This window comes from Penicillium longicatenatum, assembly GCF_028827895.1.
Source record: "Penicillium longicatenatum strain IBT 33135 chromosome Unknown contig_2_segment0_segment0, whole genome shotgun sequence".
Taxonomy (NCBI): Eukaryota; Fungi; Ascomycota; class Eurotiomycetes; order Eurotiales; family Aspergillaceae; genus Penicillium; species Penicillium longicatenatum.
Genome location: NW_026643120.1, coordinates 4,266,854 through 4,282,812, shown reverse-complemented (window position 1 = coordinate 4,282,812; position 15,959 = coordinate 4,266,854). Strand labels below are relative to the sequence as shown.

The window sequence follows — 15,959 nt, the reverse complement described above, 5'->3', positions numbered from 1 at the left end:
ATGCGGCGTTTGCGGTACCTTTTTGCTGTGGCATGCAATGCAGGCTAGCTCTGCTCTTTTTCTCTTCGGTTGCTGGCCAGTGAACTGAAGCCATAACGGGGCTGACATGGTCAAGGATCTAAGTGAACCGGTGGATTTAAAGTTGCAAAAGCAGAATAGATTGAGATCCCAAGGCAGTCCGATGTTCTACCTAACAAAAATTACATCGCCATAATGCGGGGAAACCCCCAGCTTCCCCGCAAAAGACGTTTTAGGTTTAGGCTTTTTAACATTGATAGCGCGTCGGCGTTGTTTCCGAGACTTGGATATCGAGTATCAACTACCAAACTCACTGCCTAGGATGAATGTCATAAAAGGAGATTGACCTCATCTATAATGCACACTTAATGGAGCCGTTAGTGCAAATCAAACCTCTGGTTGTTGCGTGGTTGGACTCTTTAATTGACCTCGGCCCTGGACTTTGGCTTATCTTGCTTGTTTAGATTACCGGGTGTAAGATGCCGGTATGAACTACTTCCCATACCCGGTTGCCACAATATCCATCGCTATACGATGATGTCGGCTTCTTGAATAATTCGATTGGAATACCGTTTTCATGAGATCGGCTACAAACAACCGTATATCTCCACGGCTGTAACAGGCTGTGCGAGCGCAAAGCTACCGATTATCCGGGATGCATCAGGCTTCCTAACAACTTTACGATCATCAAATGTGGATCTGTGCCGCTATAAAGACTCAAACTACAGATTTCACGTTCTTGTGAATTCAGTTTTACCACATTGCATCTTTGGAACCACCATGACAGTCGCGATTCCAACACCTATCAATGGCGAGGTGCCAAGTGTACCTGGGCTTAACGGTCTGAACGGTACTAAGGGCCTTAATGGAACAAATGGAACAAATGGAGCCAAGACAACATCTAAGCCAGCTGTCAATGGAAACCATGGAATCAATACTCCAAACCAATATTCGATCCCTCTGAACAACGAGCATGCATACAAGCCTAGAAAATTGCGTGTGGTCACTATTGGCGCTGGTTTCTCGGGTCTCTTGATGGCACACAAAATCCAGCATCGATTTCCAGAATTACAAGAGTTTGTGGACCATACCATCTACGAGGCTCGAAGTGATGTCGGTGGCACATGGTTGATTAACACCTATCCCGGTGTCCAGTGTGATGTCCCATCTCATATCTACGCTTTTCCATTTGATCCGAATCCAGACTGGAGTCGATTTTACTCCAGTGGAGAGGAGATTCAGAACTACATAAAAAGCACTGTCAAAAAATGGAACTTGGATCGAGACCTCCAGCTGAATACCAAAGTTGCTGGAGCGTATTGGGAAGAAGATGCCGGACGATGGAGATTGATTATTGAACATAACGGCGAACAACGTCAGGAGTACTGCGATATTCTCGTCTCGGCTCAAGGTGTTTTAGTGTATGTTCTATCTTCTTTACCCCTTCTTTGTTCCCTTTGAAGTGTGTTCTAACTAAGCAAATAGCCATCACTCATGGCCTGACATTCCAGGCTTGCACGATTTCAAGGGTCACATCACTCACTCTGCTCAGTGGGATCATGATTATGACTACTCCAATAAGCGCATCGCCGTCATTGGAAATGGCTCATCTGGCATTCAAATCACTCCACAGATGGCCAAACTCCCGGGTACGGAAGTAGTCAATTTCATGCGCAGTCCTGCTTGGGTCTATTACCGCGTACCACCTTCCAAGCACCTTGGAAGGGACGTCGAAGATGCAAATCCCGCCTATGCAGAGGAAGAGATACAACAATTCAATGACCCCGAGTCCCACAAAGTCTACCGAAAAGGGATCATTTCTCGAACAAACAAGGCTTTCCGCTTGGTAAGTCTTGGTACTTTCAAAAAAGATAATGATAAGTCTAACCATTCTGCAGTTTATCAAGGGCGAGAACAATGAGGCTGCAGTAAAGTTTGGGGGACAGCAGATGGCTGAAAAGCTCAACCATGACCCAGAGCTCTGTGAGAAATTAATCCCGAAGTGGGAGGTAGGCTGTCGTCGCGTTACCCCGGGCCCAGGCTATTTGGAAGCCTTCAGTCGGCCAAACTGCAATCTCAGTAATAGCCCAATTACAAAGATCACCGAAAATGCAGTGCACACTGAAGATGGCAAAGTCTTTGAGTGTGATGTTGGTATGTTTACTCGGATACACACATTGTTGATCATTTACTAAATATGGACAGTCATTTGCGCAACTGGCTTTGACGTCTCTCATCGTCCTCACTATCCTATAGTTGGCCAAAATGGGGTCAGCCTCGCAGATAAATGGGCTAAGGAGCCCGAGTCCTACCTCTCTGTTTCAACATCAGGATTCCCTAACTACTTCATCATGATGGGTCCAAATTGTCTCGGCGGTCACGGCTCATTAGTGGAGTCCCTCAACTGGACAGGAGATTACTTCGTAAAATGGATCAAGAAGATCGCCACAGAGGATATCAAATACGTTGCACCTAAGCGGTCTGCCGAGGAAGCTTTTGTCAGGTATGGCGATGAGGTTCACAAGACCCTTGTTTGGACGGGTAGTTGCAAGAGCTGGTACAAGCGAAATCGAGTCGATGGCCGTGTTACAGCTCTGTTCGGTGGCAGTGCAATTCTCTTCCATCGTTTGATCAGTGAGCTTCGGCCTGAGGATTTCGAGATTGAATACAACAGCCGCAACCCGTTCCGATTTATGGGTACTGGCTTTACTGAGTTTGAGATGACAGAAGGGAATGATCTGTCTTTTTACGTTGAGGCTGCAGATCCATCTCCATCTTGTGAATAGATAGTCTCGCTTTTCGAGTTTCTTTTGTTAAGCTTTCAGTGCCTTCTACGCTTCATCCAAATAATTTGAAATACTACAGTGCAAATTGTGACATTGAATGGATTCTCCCCTTTTTCAAGTAAAGCCCATTGAAGACTTCGAGATGACATAAATGTTCATTTGTAGGTCCATACGCTGAAACAGTTATTTGCGTATGTTTGTTGGATCAGCAATACTGACCTGATGCAATCCTAATCAGACTTCGCACTATGGCACATGAAAGTATGGGCACATATAAATACCCTCTCTGTTGGATTTCGTGCAATAATATTGAGCTGAATGACAAGATGTCCGGGTGCCTCACATGTCGTGTCGCTTCCAACCGCAGTATGGTTCTTCTCAGAGTTCAGACGTGTTGGATTGGTTTACACCCACAGGGAGTCCACGTGGAAGGTATGATCCATAGTTCTATTTTAGGGAGGCACGATGTCTCCCAAACAAGGCGCATTTTTCGAGTATAATCCTCCCCTGTCTCTAGATTTCGAAATTTTCTATTCATGAAATATGGTTCATAACCTTGGCCTTGGAATCGGAGGGGAAAGAAGAAAAGAATTTATCAAGTAACCGACAAATAATGCGGGGAAGCCGGACATCGGTTGACCTTTCTGGGAAGACGAGCCACGGAAACATCCTTCAAGACGAAGAACATCCGCTCATGTTGTGCGATTAATTTAATGCACTTGATTTTCAGTCCCTAGCGATCAATTTAATCATTGTAACTTGCCTTTTTGGTTTCCCTCGGCCTATACAACATGGAAGATGTCCCGCCTCCTACGATGTATGCTTGGAGAAAGCATAAAGGAAATACGCAGCCAGTATGTCAAGTTCTTCCAGCATGTCTTGAATACGGACTACTTACATATGTGGTCATGATCTCGTTTAGGTTTGGGAGCAGTTACCAATTCCAAAAACACCTTCTGATGGATTCTTGATCAAATTACTGGCCTCAGGCGGTATGTGCAGATCGGTGATCACTCTTAAAAGCGAGGTTTAGGAACATGTTGGCAGTCCTTTTCTGAATTTTGTTCTAGTATGTCACAGTGATCAACCTCTGCTGGAAATCGAGGACCGTCCAAACTTCAATGAGAAGTATATTCTTGTATATCTTAGATTTCTATATCTTTAACACATCCCGCTGACAATTCACTAGGGCCACGAAGGTTGCGGTGAAATCATTCAGATCGGAGATAAAGTGAAGGATCCCCGGTTCGAATTGGTGGGCTTAGTTGATTTTTGAGATTGGAAGACCAAAAATTTGATATTGATGAGTCTACAGGGTACACGAGTTGCTCTTCTAGCCGTTCCAGGCTGTGGGCTAGATACGTGCTCTGAATGTTCGCGTGATCTAGCCCAGCTGTGTCCTCATGGTGTACATCATGGTATTGGACAGGACGGATTCTTCGCAGAATACGTAGCAGTGAATGTTCGCGCCGCAATCCCTCTTCTGGATGGTAGGTTTAGTCTCAGATCATACAAAAATCTCGACTCATCAAATTACAGGAATTTCTCCGGGCGTGGCAGCAGTTGCAACCGATGCAGTCACTACGGCTTATCATGGCATTGTTCGCCGGGCTGAGGTTAAGAAACATGAGACAGCCTTTCTCTTCGGCCTTGGAGGTCTTGGTTTCAATGCTTTACAAATCGTGCGGTCAATCGGTGCGCGAGTTATAGTGTCTGATCTGCGGCAGGAGAAGCTAGATGCTGCGATAAAGCTAGGAATTCCAGCAAGGGACATTGCCCCAGCTGGGAAATCAGTGCAGGATTTCATTCAGGAAAGCGACCTGCAAGGAAAGATAGATACTGTTTTGGAGTTTGTGGGAAAGCATCAAACGTTCCAGGATGCACTGCACATCGGTACGTGCGGCACTATCTTCAGCATACGACTCAGGACTCTGATAATTATTCCTTGTTTAGTTCGCCCTGGGGGCAAAATACTTTGTGTTGGGACACTAGATCGCAAAAATGAGTTGGACATGAAGATTGGAATTCGGAAGCGACTCAGTATCAATTTCACCTATGGAGGACAGTATCAGGATATTGTGGCAGTACTAGATCTTATCGCAAGAAAGATCATTCAGCCTCAAGTAGAGATGGGCAGACTGCAGGATTTCCCAAAGGTTTTGAAAGACCTAGGAGATGGCAAGATTAAAGACCGCGTGGCCTTGGTTTTCGACAAATCTACTTAGAGCACTTATTCCAGGAATGTAATGAACTCGTCATAAATTATGCTTTGGTGCTTGATCGGTTATGGCTATGCATTCACACTGGCACTCTTCGTCATTCCAATCCCCACTGCTGCCGTTGTCCCAGCATCGACAGGAAGAATCACTCCAGTCATCCATCGAGCATGGGGACCTGCAAGGAAAACTACTGCTCCAGCACAGTCCCATCCATTGCCCTCTGTACCCAACAGGCTACGCTTGCGTCGAGCCTCCCGAGCCTCTTCGCTCATGCCATTCCCATACATCATGGGTGTGTAAAGCATCTTACAAAAATTAGCTCGAATTTTCAACATCACGGAAAAATCAACTTACACCTGGACAGACACAGTTGACTCTGATACCCTCTGTGGCATGATGTGCAGCCATCGCACGCGTCAGATTCACCACTGCCCCCTTCGCGGTTGGGTATAGTAGATGCGGCGTGCCACCCTTCAATCCAGCAACACTGCCCATATTCACAATACTTCCTTTAATCTCACCCTGGTTCCGTATCATCTCCGGTATGGCATATTTGCTCATTTTGACCATACTTCCAACATTAATATCCATGCTCTTAGCCCACTCTGTCATGTCCACATCAACAGCCGTTCCGGCCGCACCACCGATCCCGACATTGTTGATCAGGATATCAAGGCGGCCAAACTTCTCAACCGCAAGTTGCACCGCTGCTTCACAATCTTTTTCACATGTCACATCCGCTCCGAAACAAATCGCACCTCCACGGCCGGGTTGGGATGTAATCATCTCAACGGTTTTGTTCGCCCACTCCTCATTCAGATCGACGCAGACCACATCACAGCCGTCGTGGGCTAAAAGAATCGATATTGCGCGGCCATTGCCGATGCCATCGCCCAGGCAGCCTGCGCCTGTCACGATGGCTACTTTGCCTTTCAAGGAGCGGGAAGGAGGTTCCGTCGGGATGTTGGCATCCATGATTGATCCCATGGTTGATTGGCACTTTGACTCTTAACCCATTTTGAGACTAAAGAGTCCAGATTTACATTTTGTCTACATATAACCGTTCGGCCCATCGACATAGACACCGGACAGAACACCGGCTTCCCCATTTTGGCTGGTTTTGCGGGGTTCGGTTCCCCTCCGTTAGCCGAACCGAGGTATGCGGGTACCTGGAGCGATGATGTGGCTATAGAAGGAGACAGACACCAAGTGTACCTCAGCTAGTCGATTGTCTCAAGTTTAGGGAACATGACAAATCGGAGGGCTTTCGGGCGAATGACTCGCCGACCGGACTCCATCCCTCTGTTGATCGGTGCGTCGGTGACGCTCGCTTTTTAAGACGAAGATCATCCCGCACGTCCTCCATCTTACATCTCCGCCAACAGAAAAACAAGTTCGATATTTGATACGATATCTTAAATTCTCTCTTTAAACTGTATATACTCTATATGGCTGACTTCACTGAATATGGCGTGCCGAGCGCAGAATGGCTCGCACTCGAGCGGACTTTGCCTCAAATGCCCGACCTCCCACCGAAGGAATTAAAGGCCTTTGTGAACAAGGGGCGTGAGGATCTGGCAGCTCAGGCCATGATTGACCAGGGTCAGTGATAACGAGCTCTTCCAGTATCGCACAGACAAATAAGTACCTAAGCTGATATGTTTGAGCCCAGGCCTGAGCTCCAGCGTCCAGATCCACGATCACACGGTACCTACTCGTGACGGAGCAACTCTAGAAGCACGCACCTACCGTCCCACGGGCATTCCGCTCTCACAGCCACTTCCACTCTATATCCACCTCCACGGAGGAGGCTATTTCTACGGAACCCTGGCCTCCGAAGATGCGATCTGCTCGCGAATCGTAGCCTCGCGACAAGAAAAAGGCACACCCGTCGCCGTGTTTAATGTAAACTATCGGCATAGCCCCGAATACCAATACCCGACAGCTTGGGATGATGTGGAAGACGCTTTCGTCTGGGTTCATGAGCATATCACCGAGCTGGGTGGTCTTGGTGACCAGGTTGTTGTGGGCGGTATATCCGCCGGTGGTCAACTGACTGCATCCCTTGCGCTTGCTCAACTTCGTGGTGATAATAAGCGAGTGGCAGCTTGCCCGAAGATCAGAGGCCAGGTCCTCATGATTCCGTGCGTGGTACTTACGGCGTACTATGGAGCACGAAAAGAGATGCTTCGCAGTCCTGAATTATCGAGTCTTGTGCAGTGTGCTGATGCGCCTATTCTACCCATGAGCAGGCTTGACTTCTTCATGAAAATGTTGGGACTGCCACGTCCGGAGGACGCAAGTGGTGATCTTCGGATGAATCCTGGTAATGCGACTGCGGAGGAAGTTAAGAATCTGCCTCCCACGACTTTTGGAATTGCTGGGAGAGATCCTTTACGAGATGAGGGACTTTTTTATGCCAAATTGCTCAACGATAACGGGTAAGCTATGTGGATCTGTTGTATATTTGTTTCAGTGCTGACGTTCGTGACTCTCCAGGGTCCCTACCGATGTCACTGTTTACCGCGGTGTTCCTCATGGATTCCGGCGGTACGGAAATGCCCTGGAACGGGCGAGCAAGAAGTGGGATGAAGTCATGAGTGACGGAATTTCCTGGGCTTTGGGTAATCCCGCGGCTGGACCTTGGGAGGTTAAAACCGACTAAGGTAATGAGCTGGGGTTCCCCGGGCTACCTACATTTTTTATATGATAAAAGAGAAAAATTTCTATGAACTCTGGATTGCACGTCGGTATATATTGCGAAATTCCATGTATAAACTCATATATTGCACGAGCTTCAAACTCTTAAATCTCAAGACAAGTCTCAAAAAATGATATGACACTACCTATCATCAATTCCTCCTCGTGAGAGGCACCAGGTACAACATGAAGATAGCAATTAGCACCAGCTAGACGCCATGCCTTTTCCAGACGAACTGTTAATCCGTAGCGACCCTGTTGAGTAGGGTCAACCACTCTTCCTCGTGCCTTGGCATAGAAGGTATCAGTATCGGCCTCCCCAACAATGAAAAACGACGGTATCGAGCATAGTTGATGCCATTGCATTTTTATGCCGAATATCTGCTCCATCTCTTTCACCCCTTCAGGATAAGGCCGAGTGACATCAGGAAGGGTCTGAGAGCCCGGCGCACCGCATGCGATAGCTCTCAACCGTTGCGGATACATATATGCAAAGCGATGCACAAACTGAGCGCCACCACTAAATCCAAACATCAAGAAACGCTCCATATCAAGCCGTCTATATCGGGCGCCAACTTCATCAGCCATAGAAAGTAATATTTGATCACAGCGCAGATCATTATATTTGATGACTTTATACCCTTCACTATTGTAGGGATCATCTCGTTCCAGTGGAAATAGTGGAGCAAGAATAATGCATGAGATCTTCTCCGCGAATTCGGTGAATTGTTTGCGTAGCTCTGATGCATTGCGCGAGCTTGAATGTATGAGAACCATAAGACTCAGGGTTTTGAGCTTGTAGTAATTCTGTGGCACGTATAGATAGTAGGAAAATCTGTTGTTGGCTGCACAGAACCATGCTGGGGTGTTTCCGAGATACCCTAGTTCTTGGGCGATGCGTGGGTCGAGACTATCGACGGTGCCAAAGTCTTTGGCTTCCATCCTAAGGCAAATGAAGGCTAAGAAGAAGTGTGAGGGCCAATGGGCAGAGCATGAATATCAATATTCGTAGAGTAACCGGTTCCCAGGTAGACGAAGGCATTTATAGACCTAGCATTAAATCCCGCACAGGGTGGCCGGGGAGTACAAGATCTGCTGAGCCCTGTGATAGGTCGTTTGTAAAGGAAATCAATGAACCCATGCTTGAAATCTCTAGGACTGCTATGGGGAATATCGGACGTGTTCACTGGAGCCCGTGAACTCGGAGGGCAGTGGAACCGTGTGATTCAAAGGTCGAACTCTACACTGCAACATTTGACTTTCCAGATCAAGCCCTGGAGCTCCCAGATTGTCAGTTGCAGCCCTTCTAGCATTTCTGTAACCTCTGGAAATCGACCATTCTGATCATTTTCATCATAAATCACACAATACCACCGTATACAGTGCCACTTAGCCTTCATAATTATTCTTGGGAACGGATCACCCAGAGTTTACTTATACTGTCTGAATAGGGAATTTCATTGCATTATTGAGGTCTTCATTGTAGAAACTCATTTAGACCTTCCTGGCCCCTTCTGCGGTCATTCCTTTACTCCATCCAGGTACCCATTGATCCTCAATAACCCTCAGTTGAACCTCCTGATTACGTTTCAAGAATCCTTCCTCCACATGATCATCCATACCCACATCTTTGAACCCTTCCTTCGCCACAGACCGTGGAGTAATCATGAGCGAATGACCTAGTCCTATAATCAGCTCTCATCAATGCCAACATGAATATTTTGTTCTTAGTACCGTTGATCGTCCGATCCGTTGCAAGTTTCATCATGCACATTGCGACATCTTCCTGAGGAGCAAATTCGACTCCTTTAGAAATAAGCTCAGCCTCATACGCAGCTGAGCGAATGGCGCTTTTGATATAACTATTGATCTTTAGTACTTTCTAGCAGGAAAATTCATTGTATCAAGCGTACCACGGCGCCACGTAGTTAATTCTGATTCCCTGTTCATGAGAGTTCCGACGAGCTGTTCTCATCAGTCCCCTTAGTCCATACTTGCTGCTGGTGTATTGCCAATTCGCCTGAGAACGTTAGAATTGCCTGATATGATTCATGTAAACATACCGGAGAGTCGATCCACGCAACTAAGCTTCCGGTAATAATGAAGCATCGATCTCGGTCGTCGGTATCGGGCTGTTTGCGGAAGTAGTGAACCGCGAGCTTCCACGTATACATTGTACCAATCAAGTTCACATTGACAATATTGAGTTTGGGCTTCACTGGTGCGGCGTTTGGGTCTATGTTCACGTCAGCGCTTTTCCTCTTCATGTTCCTTAATCGATTCCCATACCATCCAAAGGCCAAAGATCATCCCCAGAGGCGCGGCTAATGCCAGCATTTGCGATGACAATATCACAGCTTTTATGTGGTGAATTCGCAATTGCCGCTTCGAACATTTCGACTTGGTCTTCCCAAAAAGTGATGTTGCACTTAATAAACTGGGCGTTCCTGTATCCAGCCGGGTTAACTTATTTTTGATAGCTTAGGAAGTAGTAAGACCAACGGGCTTAATTCATCTGCCAGTTTGTTGCCTCGTGCTTCATCTAGATCAGCAATTGTGACAAATGCCCTGGAATAGAATGAGCTTGTGCTTTCGTTTCATTGCGGGTCAAAGGGTCATACCCCTCTACGGCAAATGCGCGCGCCGTTTCTTCGCCCATGCCATTTGCGCCTGTAATACAATCAGCATTGGGATAAAAATCCATTTTGCTCTGTTAACAGTGGAATACCTACCTCCAGTGATAATTACACTCTTTCCTTTGAGAACTTTGCGGTCTGGTGGAATGCTACAATCCACCGGGCCGGTATATTCATAGCGAGGAAGTTGCGGCATGCTGATAACAAGTTGCAATAGAATAGGTGCACTGAACCAGCCTTTGAAATGATATCTGCCTTGACTCATTATACATGCGAGATCGCTGCATTTATGCCCCCACGTTCTCCTCGACGTGTTTCCCCGCGTGCTCTTGCCGGCTATCCTCATAGAGTAAACCGCTGTGGATAAATGCCAATCCCGACTCGGATGTGAGAGTCCAAAAGCTTGGAGAACAGACAAAAAGTGATTTTGTTACAGGGGTTATCCCGCCGCCCGTCGCAGGGTTTTTATGTTTTGCGTTGTGGCTGGCACGTAGACGTAGAGTTCACGCTCTGCGGCTCTTGGCTCGAAGCCTCTTAGTCTTCAGGGATGAAAAATTCCACTGGCAAAACACTCACCTAGTATTGCCTACTCTTTATGTATATTGATGAATCATGATCCTTATACTGTCATCAAGTTTGTCGTACTAGCATGTGCTGTACACATGAGGCTCATATGGGGTCAAACTACGACAAGCCCTGGAGACATTGAATGCACACACTTTTGCAAATTAAAAAAACCCTCAATTTGTATCATGTTCTCAAGAGGACTAGCTTTCCCAACGCAATGCAATTGTCTATTCAGTTTGATGCGAGAGGACCCCTCATGCACATCATGCCCAAAGATCGTAGATGGGCACATGTCGAATTCGATGCCGTAGCCATTCCTGAAACCAGGTCAATACTCCGCAACAAGAAAAGAAAAGTAAAAAAGTCCAAACAATATTGAAGCACCGCCATGCAGGTTCGTATCACAAAGTCTCCGGAGGTGAAAATGGGTCACTTCTTGTCTCCATTCGTCTCGTCCTCCAGATCAACCATATCCCGCAGTATGTCTTTTAATCCGCGAACTCCTTCGGCCACCACATCATCAGGAATACGCACATTCACTTCTTCAATGTACTTCAGCGGATCATACGGGCCATTATCTTGGTTCTTGTCGTCAGAGCTGCCTTTTTTTGTCCCGTTTGCCTTCCCCTCTTTAGCGGCACCGTTGGTCGACGAGTCGCCGTTTTCGGTGTGTTTTGCGCCCAAGGCTGGGTGTTGTCGGCCTTCCGCGGAGGCGATTACTGCTGCCATAACATCATCGAAGGTCTCGCAACGGCCGGCGCGGAGGAGTTCGGTGGCGAGGCTGGTAATCCGCTCGGTCCAGCCCACACGGTGCAGGGAGCCAAGAAGAGATTCTTGTAGTTCTTCTAGGGCAGATGTGGCGGAGAGTTTTGTGAGGAGATCCGACTCGAGCGCATCGGGGGTAGAGGACGGCATCGTATCTAGAGCTGTTGGTGGGGTTCAGACCCGCCGGTGAGCGCTCAATTTGTTGTGTCGTGTATTCGCGATGGTTTTAAAACTCGACTGATGGAATTAAAAAGACCTCGGATGAGCTTCAAGTCACTTTACGCAAGTTCTCCCAAGAAGCCCCAGGGTAATGACTGTGTGTGTATCGTATGCGCCGGAGGCTTTGCCGGCTCGCAACTCGGGCGTTGGGGGGGAAGGTCAATGGAAAGAAACGGGGATCCGGCCCCTGATAGAATGGACCTTTAGTCGAAAGCGCAGATTATGATTACTCGCAGGGCTGGAAAGGAGTTGGTTCCAGTGCACGGAAAAGTGGATATTGAGAATGACGAAGGTTCCGCGGACCGGCCTGTCAATGCGGCGATCGGAGTTAGCGCTGTGGCAAGTAGGCCCCTGCAGCAGGGTTTAGACGCAGATTTGGTCATCGGTTAATGGCAATAGGCAGTAACTGACCTCAGTAGGGTGATTGGAGCTCGCTGGTAAGAGCTAGGTTACAGGCGCAAAACGGTTGCGGATGCGGAGGTGTAGTTGATGCGATCCGGGAGAAGGAGAGGATAGGGTCGGTCAAAAGGAAACCGGGTCAGAAGTATGCGCCCATTGCACACATAGGGATATAACATTCACATATAACCCAAAGCAGTGAATGTCAATTGGTGACGTGCAATGAACCAGGAAGAATCAATCCCTCCCCGATCGGAATCTCCAGCACAGGCCAATCGGCATAGAGCACGGGCGGTGAACATGACGACTTCAATAGATCTATCGGCAAGTCACTCTACTGTGATGGTTATACTGTCTTCTTTGTCTATTCTCGACGGGATAATTTTTTAACAAACATAACGTGATTCTTGCACTTTTTTGTTGCCTCTGTATCATAGGTAGTTTGCAATATCCAAAGAGTCTGGTATGTAGAAGCAACCACAAAAACTTTAGCCGGTCTGAAAAGCTTCCAAATTTATATTGATACATCCCAAGGTAAGGTAGACAGTTGTCTTTGGACAATTATCTAGAGTCCAGTGGGCACAGGCAGAGGTTCAAAAGGTTAATTTGACTTCCAAGGTTGGAAGGTCCATATAAGATTTTTTGAATTTTGAAACACGCGGCTTAACCATCAATAGAGTCAAACATAAAGTATAGTTTAGGGTAGATGGCTTTGAATGCTTGTTTTAAGCGACGTAGGTCTCGCGATCCCATTGCTTATAGTCTTCCAAATCATAGCAATGCTACTTTGGAATTCCCCCGAAAGTGTATTCTGGTTATATGTGGGGAAGGGAAAGGGTAGCTCTTCTTCATTCACTGCTGCTGATCACGATCTAAGACATGACGGGTCCCACCCGGAGAAGGTTCCTGGGATTTTACACATGAAATTTACGTCCGCGATTCACCTAAACGTCATATGTCTATCCCGTTCATTTTATCATCCCTGTGGATATATACTAGTAAAGGGGTCAACTCCGAGTCCAGACCCAGTCACGTGCACCGCGAATTGATTGTCCCGCGACGCTTCATCGTTAGTCCTGAATCCCTGGACTCGATTCGCTATTTTTCTACTACACGGTCGCCCGTCAGACTGCCCACTGAAGAACTTAATCATAGCACTCTTTGGAGTTCATTGGCCTCTGGTCTTTCTTTGGGGCCACTTCCCTTCGCGCCGGCCAGCTTTCCCCGCTCTGGTTCCCGCGCCTACCAGTTGGACTCGTCAACAGGCGCCTACTCATCGCAAAAGTCCATCGCACCAGGCCGAGCGTGTGCTGTCAGGCACCAACAACCGATCCAGCTCATCTACCAGACTATTGTGACTTTGATGTGGGCCTGACACGTTCAAACCTCCCCCTCGCATTCGACGACCTAGCTGCCCTCTCATGAGCTTGGTCCTTTGTCGCATATCTGCTCCCCAAGCCACACTCTCTTCCTCTCTGTGGGCTCAGACATTCCCTGGTCTGGCGGCAGTATAGGCGACTGTTCATATTGATTTGGCCTGAATTCCGTGCCCCTGAAGACTCCGTACCACCATGTCTCTCCACACCTCCTACCACGACGCAGACTCCGATGCGGATGACGAATATGAGCGCAGCGTGATTACATCCCCGCACCTTCAAACAGATTCCGAGGCCTCTCCTATTGATTCCGACATCCCTTCCTCCGAACACACACCGACCAAATTCGGCCACCCCAGCGATGTCCCGCGCACTCCCCGCGCAATCATCTCCGACTGGACCGCAGATGAATGTTCGGAATTCCTGACATCTTTAGGATTATTGCAGTACTGTGGAACTTTTCGAGGTATGTTGCATTCATTGGAACAACGACAAGACTGATACTGATAGAATTTGCCAGAAAATGGAATTGTAGGGGAGGCTCTCGTCGCATTGAGACACGATGAATTGAAAGAAATGGGAATCAACAGTGTGGGCCACCGGTTGACCATTCTTAAGAGCGTCTACGAAATCAAAATTAGACAGAATGTTCCTCTTGATGTTGACCACTACATCCCACTCTGTAAGATCCCTCTGCCCCGATAGCTAAATACCTACTGACCTAGTCAATACAGCCGCGGATCAGAGCATGAATGAAAACGCGACACAGGATGATATTGCCCGTTTAATTCAGTCTATCCAGATCCGAGACCAGAAGATCTATTCAGTCGAGGGAGAATTGCGTCGACTGGCCGACGAATACCGGCGGTTACGAGAAGAGATCCTACCCATGATCAAGATGGCCAAAGACCGATCGCAACCATTACCACCTCCTTCCACAATGGAACCTCCCAGAGAAAATCATCATGATAGCGCCACTCTTGTTTCACCCTCGCAAATCACCCTCACAGATAATCACTCTTCATCGAAACTCGCCCGTGCCTTCTCCAAGCGCGCCTATGGCGGTGCCACTCCTAAAAACAATTCGCCAACATACATCCCACCTTCCGTTTATGAAGGTAGGCACTATCATGATGGAAACCTGGATCCGTCCTCGGCAGCTCTGGCTGCCTCTTCCCACTTGACCGCTTCAATGAATAGTGGTTTACAGCATTCCCCAGGCGTCCCATCACCAACCTCCCCGAACGCGCATACCACCCAACATCAAACTCTCAACTCTCGATCCTACTCCCAACCTAGCTCCACTGCCAGTCGCATGATGCATGACCATCCCGAGGATACTCCAAGAGCCGCATCTCGACTAGACCGACACACACCCAGTCAGCTTCCTACCGCTCGTACGGAAACCCCCTCCTCTGCATCCCGAGTTGATCCTCGATCTGGTGCCGGTGCTGGTGCCGGTCCTGCCAGTGTCGAAATATTCAAATCATTCCGTGTCTCATGGGACGATCCCTGCTATAAGGTTCTCCCTGCTGCATTGAGGAAATACAATATTCATCATGACCCGAAGGATTATGCGCTTTACATCGTCTACGGTGACCAGGAACGATGTTTAGGCTTGGATGAGAAACCACTCTTACTTTTCAAGCAACTGGAGAGAGAGGGCCGGAAGCCGATGTTTATGTTGCGAAAAATCCACCCTGACAATCCTTACACTGCGGCTCCCAGTTCGGCTCCTAACAGTGCTGGGTTTGAAGGTGGGAGACCGGGGCAAATCAATTTACCAGGTGGGGTTCTGTAAATCAGTCCCCAATACCTCGATGCATGCATTCGTGTCTATTGCTCAAGCTTGAGATACCCGGTGACTTTCTAAACAAATTTTGCATGGAATACTTTAATCGTCGCATTTTTCTTTTCTTTTATTCTTACAGTCTTGTTCTGGACTATTTGCTCTGTAGTCATTGCTCTCCTAAAAATATTCGAGACTGCTCCATTTATGCATTAGTGGAAAAGTTTGGCGCTCATTGTCTTGTGTTGGGTAGTCCTACCAGAGCTTCTTTTGCATTCACGATCTCGCATCGTGCATTAGCCTTCATATTCCCTTAAGATATTCTTTTAGCTGGGCGTCAAGTCTTGGATGTCAATAGCACTCTGTTCTATCTGTGATATGTACAACCATTGTTTCACATGCCTGAGCAGTCTTCGGTTTTGTATAACCTTGGAACTTTAAATCAACGAGAATCTGCCTAAAGGTTTGCTAATGTTAGTGGTATC

At 47.5% G+C, this 15,959-nt stretch overlaps 8 protein-coding genes across 8 annotated transcripts; 4 read left to right on the top strand and 4 right to left on the bottom strand.

Annotated features, from left to right (window-relative positions):
* Nucleotides 1-798: 798 nt before the first annotated feature.
* On the top strand, nt 799-2,804 carry N7484_004119 (flavin-containing monooxygenase; the record flags this gene model as incomplete). The annotated part of the gene is made up of 4 exons (XM_057114539.1): nt 799-1,439; nt 1,504-1,864; nt 1,917-2,172; nt 2,224-2,804. The coding sequence occupies 4 exons, from the start codon at nt 799-801 to the stop codon at nt 2,802-2,804; spliced, it is 1,839 nt and encodes a 612-aa protein (XP_056974679.1).
* A 791-nt stretch (nt 2,805-3,595) lies between these two features.
* N7484_004118 (zinc-binding dehydrogenase) lies at nt 3,596-5,029 on the top strand (the record flags this gene model as incomplete). The annotated part of the gene is made up of 7 exons (XM_057114538.1): nt 3,596-3,658; nt 3,727-3,796; nt 3,875-3,942; nt 3,994-4,059; nt 4,120-4,294; nt 4,344-4,697; nt 4,758-5,029. 7 exons carry the CDS (start codon nt 3,596-3,598, stop codon nt 5,027-5,029), a joined length of 1,068 nt encoding a protein of 355 aa, XP_056974678.1.
* Nucleotides 5,030-5,094: 65 nt separating this feature from the next.
* Nucleotides 5,095-5,998, bottom strand: N7484_004117 (SDR family NAD(P)-dependent oxidoreductase; the record flags this gene model as incomplete). The annotated part of the gene is made up of 2 exons (XM_057114537.1): nt 5,095-5,328; nt 5,378-5,998. 2 exons carry the CDS (start codon nt 5,996-5,998, stop codon nt 5,095-5,097), a joined length of 855 nt encoding a protein of 284 aa, XP_056974677.1.
* Nucleotides 5,999-6,471: 473 nt separating this feature from the next.
* On the top strand, nt 6,472-7,688 carry N7484_004116 (alpha/beta hydrolase; the record flags this gene model as incomplete). The annotated part of the gene is made up of 3 exons (XM_057114536.1): nt 6,472-6,625; nt 6,696-7,464; nt 7,523-7,688. The coding sequence occupies 3 exons, from the start codon at nt 6,472-6,474 to the stop codon at nt 7,686-7,688; spliced, it is 1,089 nt and encodes a 362-aa protein (XP_056974676.1).
* A 140-nt stretch (nt 7,689-7,828) lies between these two features.
* N7484_004115 (uncharacterized protein) lies at nt 7,829-8,665 on the bottom strand (the record flags this gene model as incomplete). The annotated part of the gene is made up of 1 exon (XM_057114535.1): nt 7,829-8,665. The coding sequence occupies one exon, from the start codon at nt 8,663-8,665 to the stop codon at nt 7,829-7,831; it is 837 nt and encodes a 278-aa protein (XP_056974675.1).
* Nucleotides 8,666-9,217: 552 nt separating this feature from the next.
* N7484_004114 (uncharacterized protein) lies at nt 9,218-10,555 on the bottom strand (the record flags this gene model as incomplete). The annotated part of the gene is made up of 8 exons (XM_057114534.1): nt 9,218-9,402; nt 9,458-9,585; nt 9,637-9,743; nt 9,787-9,959; nt 10,013-10,170; nt 10,226-10,291; nt 10,345-10,393; nt 10,456-10,555. 8 exons carry the CDS (start codon nt 10,553-10,555, stop codon nt 9,218-9,220), a joined length of 966 nt encoding a protein of 321 aa, XP_056974674.1.
* Nucleotides 10,556-11,355: 800 nt separating this feature from the next.
* On the bottom strand, nt 11,356-11,841 carry N7484_004113 (uncharacterized protein; the record flags this gene model as incomplete). The annotated part of the gene is made up of 1 exon (XM_057114533.1): nt 11,356-11,841. One exon carries the CDS (start codon nt 11,839-11,841, stop codon nt 11,356-11,358), a length of 486 nt encoding a protein of 161 aa, XP_056974673.1.
* A 2,039-nt stretch (nt 11,842-13,880) lies between these two features.
* Nucleotides 13,881-15,486, top strand: N7484_004112 (adaptor protein STE50; the record flags this gene model as incomplete). Its single annotated transcript, XM_057114532.1, has 3 exons — nt 13,881-14,151; nt 14,206-14,367; nt 14,420-15,486. 3 exons carry the CDS (start codon nt 13,881-13,883, stop codon nt 15,484-15,486), a joined length of 1,500 nt encoding a protein of 499 aa, XP_056974672.1.
* Between the last annotated feature and the right edge of the window lie 473 nt (nt 15,487-15,959).